General features: G+C 42.2%; 1 protein-coding gene across 1 annotated transcript in view; it reads left to right on the top strand.

Annotated features, from left to right (window-relative positions):
- The window catches only part of LOC136480840 (probable glycerol-3-phosphate acyltransferase 3), a 1,870-nt gene extending 1,323 nt beyond the window's left edge, over positions 1-547 (top strand). The window contains exons 2-3 of the mRNA XM_066478279.1: positions 314-364; positions 461-547. Coding sequence (XP_066334376.1) covers positions 314-364; positions 461-547 — 138 coding nt within the window. The remainder of the gene's footprint in view (positions 1-313; positions 365-460) is intronic.
- Positions 548-8,257: the final 7,710 nt, after the last annotated feature.

Here is an 8,257-nt window from a genome sequence, read left to right as displayed (position 1 = left end):
GGTTGTTGCAGCTCCTGTTACTCCATTGAATTCTTACTTCCTTTGTTGTTGATAATAATGTTGACCTTGTTGAATCCAAGATGACAATTATATACCATTATTAAGCTGTTGGTACCTAGCTCGCTACTTGTAGTTGGCACGTCATTGCTAACTAGATTGAATGGAATTATATAATGGGCCTGTGTCACCAAATAGTTGATAGCATATGTGCCCATTGTACAGTAATATTGATTCACTATTTGCACCCAATAACAAAGCAAGAGTTAATGATATAGAGCACATTTCACTGACATTTTGCCCTTTTTCATGTTAGGTACTTAAGTTATGTGGTGTTGCAAGTATTTTGGATTGGCAACCTTTTGAGGTTCGATCAGAGAGCTGGAGTGGCAGCAACCATATGTGAACCAAGTTGGTGTTTAAGTATTTTGGAGTGGCAATAAGTGTCCGAGAATTGCTGCAGGAAGACATGAATTGCAGTTATGTTCTTTTGGTTGCACCTACTATAGACATGGAAGCGTTGAATGCCACTTTTGTGCCCAAGTCATGATCTATTGATCTCTTAGCTTTAGCCATAACCAGTTAGTACAAGACTTGTAGTATATGTCTATATATGTCAGCTAGTGACTAATCTATATCGTGGACCTGTATATGTATGGCTCTATGTACTATGATCATCACTTGACCTACTATATATATAATATCCAGTTGGTGTATGTATGGAAGATCTAATATATTATTTCTATAAAACCAAGTGAATTTGCTCAATGTGATGCCTTCTAGCTATATGAACAACAGTGGATTTATTAAATTATTCAAATTGTATTTATATCTATATCTACAGTAGAGTTTTGCCAACAGTTTAGTTGCCAGACAGGGCATGATTCACAAATACCTTAGAAATGATTTCGCCAACACACATACTGTCAGGAAATGTTCTAACTGTCGGCATAGGTGTTAACTGTCGCCATAGGTTAACCGTCGACAAAGGTTTCAACTGTCGGCGTAGGTGCACCATTTGGCTACACAAAAAGTGTCGGGGATTCCATTAACTGTCAGCGAAGGTTTCGCCGACTGCTTCTACAGCGACTATTTCTAAACTGTCGGCAAAACCTTTAGCGGGAGGTTATCTATCGGCAAAGGTGCCCTTTGCCCACTATAAAAAGTGTCGGCAAAGGTATGTTGTGTTATAGTGCCCATCTCTTTTGCTAGTTAAAAAATTAAGCTTGTTTTTTCATGAGATGGTCTGGAGAAAAATTTAAGCTTTCCTCATAACAGCTCTAGTTTGTTAGCTTATGACAACCCCTGACTTTTATTTTAGAGCATATATGAAGCTTCACTGTGAAATATTAGTGGCTCTGTGAAAAAGTCTCCTGCCGACTGTGGATCTGCATCTCAAATTTTATATTCACTCTAGAATCTCATATGAAGTGATAGTTGGTGCTGCTATCTTTAATAAATGGACTGCATCACTGTGTGCGTGGTAGCTTTGTTTCTTTAAAATTTTAGCAAGAACAAGATTACATATGCATGCAAATATCTATGGCAACGGAAAGTGGCATCAGCCACTAAGATCATTAAAATTTTGCTTGTGGGATTGTCGGCTTTGATATATAGTGTCATTTCAACTCCTAGTATCTGTACTTTGTTTTGCTTGTGGGATGCTAAATTGAATTACCTTTGGACAAAGAATCATATATTCTGTAAATTGTTTGCAAGCCATTGCTTTTGGTTTCCACTTGCCTAATTACATGGTTATTATATTTTTCAGAAAGTGTTGGGCACAAGAGTTTCTGAAAAATGGTTCTCCACACATAACCTGATGAAGTGTTGGCAAGCCATTGCTTTTGGTTTTTGAGTTCCTAGAAATGATTGTGTGCACAAACCTTAGTATGTTTAACACAAAATACTAGTATTGCTTACTGGGAGTGCACTCATGTAATCTTTTGGTGCCTGACTTTGTTGGATGGTTCAAACGGTGTGCAAGACAAGCTATATGTTATATAAGTATTGACCTCTATGATGTGTTGTATGTGTTTCTATATCTTTATGTGATGGACATTAAGCTTGAATGTGGGTTTGATATGTGCTAAATGTTTTTTTCTAATTGTATTTATTTTTTTGTATATTTATAGCGTCTCGTTGAACCATCTGTCACTATAAATACATGGGCTATTGGATGGTCTATCGGTATATGCTTAGTAACATAGCATCTGTCGCTAAAAACTAGCAATGGACTATCTGTCACTATAAATATTTAGGGCAGTAGACTGTCTGTCGCTAAAAGTACTATCTAACACTAAAGATTTTTCGCAACAGGACTTACACCATCTTCAGAAGCCTGTCGCTATAACTTTTTAGCGTCTGATTGTCTCTCGCTGTAGCCGCTTATAGTGTCAGACCATTCATCGCTAATCTTGGTGTTGTGGTATAGTGCCGGGCCTTGGTTCGCCACTGAACGAACCGCAGATCTTTCTTTTTTTTAAGCGAAACTACAGAGGGGAGAGTTTTCCCGCCTGGATTATATTATCAAAGAGAAAGACCAAACAGTACAATCATTAGGGAGGTATAGAACAAAGCTGGGGGGGTGCTGCGAGAGCGTAAGAAAGCGCACCATCACCGCAAACCTAGGACTAAAGCTTCCTAAGTGAATCTCCCTTCCCAGACAGTCAGATCATCGCATACAATCGACAAAATTTTCCTAGAAGAAAACACCTCATTCTTGAAGATAGTTCCATTCTTGGCATCCCAGAGACGCCAAAGAATCATAATGATGACTGAAGGCCAGATGAGCTGATCAAGATCACACTACTATAGAATAGCACTTCACTGCCAGAATTAGGAGAACCGGCAGTGTTGACCCTTCATGGCCGGTTCTTGGCTCTGAAAACTAGAAATTGATTTGGAATGTGACCGACCTGGCAGTGATGACATCTATCACTGCTGGTTTGTGTCTCTAACCAGCAGTGGTTTGACGGCCACATATCACTGCCGGTTCAAGCCAGGAGCTGACAGTGATTGGACTCTATCACTGTCAGTTCTAGCCAAGAACCGACGGTGATAAGCCTACAACACAAAAAGACTATAGATGTCCTCTCCTTCGTCCTCTCTTCCATCCCGAGAACAGAGGCGCGCGTTTGGGCCCTTCCCTCCATTGTTGCGACTGCTCTCCACCATGAAGCTAGCGCGTGGATTTTGAAGAAAGGCTTTATCTTTTTGCTTTAAGGTTAGTAACAAACATCCACAACTTTGATTTTGTTGCTTAATTAGCTTTGTTTTGATGGCTACATTGCTTGATTCTCATTGTAGTTCTTTCTCCATTCTAGTGAGCACTTTTCCAATTGGACATTTGTGCAAGGCTCAAATTGTATTGAATCCATCATCCAAAAGGTTGGTGTCTATGAACACATTTAAATTCCTAGCTAATTATTCCATGGTGGTCAAGATCATCATTGTTAGTATGTGATAGAAGTAGAGTAGATTCTTTTATAATTTGTTGAGAAAATTAATCTGTGTGTCACATAACAACGCATTATTTGGAGCTACTATCGGTGTGGGACCCACGGGATACCCCGCAAGGAAGTTAGAAGAGCTAGCCTAACTAGGATTCTTCCCCTGTAATCTTAGTAGTAGTATTATTCTATAATCCTACTAGGAACTCTCATTGTAAACCGACTAAGACTCTGGCCTCTTGACTATATAAAGGAGGGCAGGGCTCTTTGAATCGGGAGTTCAAGAGAACAATTGTACAACACAACACTTTACGATCAATCCAACACAAAGGCTAACACCGACTGGACATAGGGCTATTACTCGATCGAAGATCGAGGGACCGAACCAGGATAAATCGACTATCTCTTGTCTTAATCGTTGAGTTTTGCATACACTGAAGCCCGAACATACTGCCCCGGGGACCCCCGTGGTAGGCTATCGGTGGTCAAACATCGACAGCTGCGCGCCAGGTAGGGGCTTTCGGCGACTTTGCATCCGAGAGCTTGATGGACCTCGACAGCATGATCTTCTTGACAGGATCAACTTTCATCTTCGGTTCATGGATTTGCGAGGCAGGTGACGATGGCAAGCTCCAAAGCTGTCTCCTCGGAGATTCAGATCATCATCAGAACTTTTCCATTTCGGCGACAACAACAAATCAGCTTGCCGGAAGATTCACATAGCTCGGCATGTCCAATCCAACTCGGATTCTGTGACTTCACGCATCTGATTCAAACTCAAGTTCTGCTTCCGAGACGAAGTCTTATCTGAGTTCTTTCGGAAAACCAAGTTCTTTCCTGACAAAGCTCCAGGACATAACGCCAACCTATCAAGAATACTACTCGGAGTACACTCAGAGTACTTCAAAGAAGTCGGGTCCTCTTCCGTTCGGACTCCACAACATGACAACGTCTTATCAGACACGGCCCGAAGGATTCCTCGATCCGGTGCTTAGAATGCCACTGAAGGGAGCCTAGGAAGGTCTCATTTTAACTATAACATCTCAAGACTGCATCCTTCACTGGCTAGGTACCGTTCCTAAGGATGATGGCACCCAACTAGTCGATAATACGACAACAACAACTCTACCCTACCAAGAAGGAGATTTGATCTATGACCTTGAAACCTCTACTGAAGTTATCAACAGCTCTGGCAGTACGGAAATCAACGGCGATGACAGAACAACTCATGCTAGAGAAGTATTCATGATTCGCCGTCCTCGATCACCATTGATCCCCCCAGAAGTACCCGACGTGAGATCTTCAGATGAATCTGAATACAACATATCACCATTTATCCAGGGGCACGATGGTGAGACTAAGAGTCAGAGGCAAGCGAGAGAAAGAAAGAACAAATTGAAACAAGGACGTCAATGTCGTGCTAAGCAGCGAAAGGACACTTGGATCAAATATGAATCAGACCTAGCCGAGTACAATAGAAGAAAATTAGAACGAGAGGTCAAAGAAGGATGAGCAGCGAATACACCCTACGATAAGATCCGAGAAGCACTAGAAGAACTCAGGGCGACTTCATATCCCAATGAAAAATAAGAACAACTTCGGGACTTTCTCCGATCAACAGTCCTTAGAACGCACGATGAACAGGAAGATCAAAATCAAAGGAAGTCCGCTTTCAAAAGACTTGGACCAAGTGGAAGTCACAATGGAGAGAGCCAAAGAAATCATAGTCAAAACAATCGAGTTGAACAACCAAGAAAGGCCAGAAGCAAAGCACCTACTCGGACAACCACACAGAACTACTCTCACCAAGATGACAGTTGGCAAGAAGGGGGCGCAGAATCAGAATATACAGAAGCCAGAACGCACGATAGATTCCCCTGTTTTGTAAATAGACTTGCTTCAATATGACTACCTCACAAGTTCAAGCCGTCCAACCACTCCAAGTATGATGACAAGACCGAACCAAAGCAATGGCTCAGGATTTACTCACAATCGATTGAATTGGCCAGAGGAGACGATGACATCAAAACCTTGTTCTTTTCCATGGCCCTAGAAACCATGCCACTTCAATGGTTTGACAAATTGAATCCAGGATCAATCAAAAATTGGGAGGACATGCAAAGAGCTTTCTGTGAAAATTTCACGGGTATTATTACACACCCAATTACCCACGCAGAGTTAAAAGGACTCAAGCAGAAAGGAGGTGAAAGTCTCAGAAATTACTATCGACGATTTGGCGAACTACAAGCTCAAGTACATGACATCACACAACGAGAAGTAATCGAAGCTTTCTCTCACAAAATCATGGCTAGGTGGCAATTTCAAGACTTCTGCAAAGAAAATCCAAGGAACAATGAAGAATTCAGACGGATAGTGGAAAACATGATTACTGCAGAGGAGAAGACACGAGAAAGATTCCCGGATAGAAACAACAAAGACAACTCGGACAGGCAAAATCCTCGAAACAATAGACATCAGGAGAGAAAGCAAGGTCCAGACAACACAGTAGCAATGGCTGACAAATCAAAGAAATTTACCAAGCCCAGAAGATATGATGACATTGAGAACATACGTTGCCCCTTGCACCCCAATGGAAAGCACACCATCGGAAATTGCTACACCTTCAACGAAAGATACACTAGAAAAGATAGCAAGGGAAACAATAAAGAAGATAATCAGAAAAAAGAAGGAGACAACCATGAAGATAAGGGATTCCAAAAATCCAGAGGGACAGTGGCAATAATCTTTGCCGGGGTTCCAGATTCCAGAAGCAAATATCAAGAAAAACTAGCGTTACGAACCATCATAGCAGCAGAACCTGCTACACCAAGATATCTCAATTGGTCAGAGTATCCAATCCAATTTTCAAGAGAAGACCAATGGACCAGCATAGGAAACGCAGGCCATTACCCACTGGTTCTAGATCCAACCATTGCCAGTATGACTGTTACGAAAGTACTAATCGACAGAGAAGCCAGACTCAACATTATTTTTTTAGAAACTCTAAGGAAGATAGGACTACAACTCGCCGGGATGATCACACCAACAAGCACACCTTTATATGGCATAGTACCCGGCAAGGCAGCAATGCCACTTGGACAAATCACTCTACCGGTTACTTTTGGGACTCCCTCGAACTACCACACAGAGTTCATCAAGTTTGAAGTCACGGACATCGATTCATCATATCACGCAATCCTCGGGCGCCTAGCACTAGCGAAATTCATGGCAATACCGCATTATCCATACCTGTTGCTTAAGATGCCAGGGCCTAACGGTGTTCTTTCTCTTTGGAGTGATTTAAAGCGCGCATTTGACTATGATGTTCAGGCAATCCAAATTGCAGCAAAAGCATACGCAAACGATGGAAGAAAAGAAATAGCCACTATTGCCGCAGAAATAAGCCAAGAAGAACTGGAGATACCGGCTAAAAGACCAAGCATCCTAGCACCACCAAAACAAGCCGACGTCAAGCAAATCGACCTGGGCACCAGTGATCCCTCAAAAACGACAACCATCAGTGCACACCTATCAGCAAAATAGGAACTCACGCTCACCAACTTTCTTCGGGACAACAAGGATATCTTCGCTTGGAAGCCGGCTGACATGCTAGGGGTCCCAAGAGAGTTGGCTGAGCACAGAATTGATATCAATGAAGGCTCCAAGCCTGTGAAGCAATGACTACGACGATTCTCTCCTGACAAAAAGGAAGCAATTAAAAAGGAAATTACAAAACTAATGGCAGCCGGATTCATCAGAGAAATCCTCCATCCAGATTGGCTAGCAAACCCAGTTCTGGTACAGAAAAAGAATACGGACGAGTGGCGCATGTGTGTCGACTACACAGATCTCAACAAACACTGCCCAAAAGATCCGTTTGGGCTACCACGCATTGATCAGATAGTTGATTCAATAGCAGGATCTGCCCTATTATCCTTTCTTGATTGCTATTCCGGATATGACCAGATCGCATTAAAAGAACAGGACCAAAGCAAGACATCTTTCATCACTCCGTTCGGCGCCTACTGCTACAAGACCATGTCATTTGGACTCAAGAATGCTGGAGCCACTTACCAAAGAGCTATCCAAACATGCCTTGGTGATCAGATCGGTGAAAACGTAGAAGCATACGTGGATGATGTGGTTGTAAAAACAAAGAACCCAAACAAGTGTGCTATCCAAACATGCACTGATTGAAGACTTAAAACAAACCTTCGAGAATCTGAAAAGGTGGAGGTGGAAATTAAACCCAAACAAGTGTGTATTTGGAGTTCCTTCAGGACAACTACTCGAATTCTTGGTCAGTCATCGTGGAATCGAAGCAAGCGCCAAGCAAATTCGAGCCATAATAGAGATGGGCCCTCCTCAAAGCGTCAAAGATGTACAAAAACTAACAGGCTGCATGGCGGCACTCAATCGTTTCATTTCAAGACTCAGCGAAAAAGGATTACCTTTCTTTAAACTACTAAAGAAGACAGACAAGTTCGAGTGGATGGAAGAAGCCAATAAAGCTTTCAAGAAACTTAAGGCATACCTCACATCCTCACCAGTCCTCACACCTCCAAAGAAAGACGAAGACATGATGCTATACATTGCGGCAACTTCTACTGTAGTCAGCACGGCGAGAGTAGTGGAAAGAGAAGAAGAAGGGCGCATGTATAAAGTATAACGCCCAGTATACTACATCAGCGAAGTACTATCAGAATAAAAAATCTGGTACCCGCATGTGCAAAAACTACTCTACGCCCTACAGATCACTTCACGCAAGCTTTGTCACTATTTCCCACTAGGAGACATCATATTTCCCA

The sequence above is a fragment of the Miscanthus floridulus genome, chromosome 9, assembly GCF_019320115.1.
Source record: "Miscanthus floridulus cultivar M001 chromosome 9, ASM1932011v1, whole genome shotgun sequence".
Lineage (NCBI taxonomy): Eukaryota > Viridiplantae > Streptophyta > Magnoliopsida > Poales > Poaceae > Miscanthus > Miscanthus floridulus.
The sequence above is the reverse complement of the archived record's forward strand: the minus strand, read 5'-3'. Positions and strand labels throughout refer to the sequence as shown.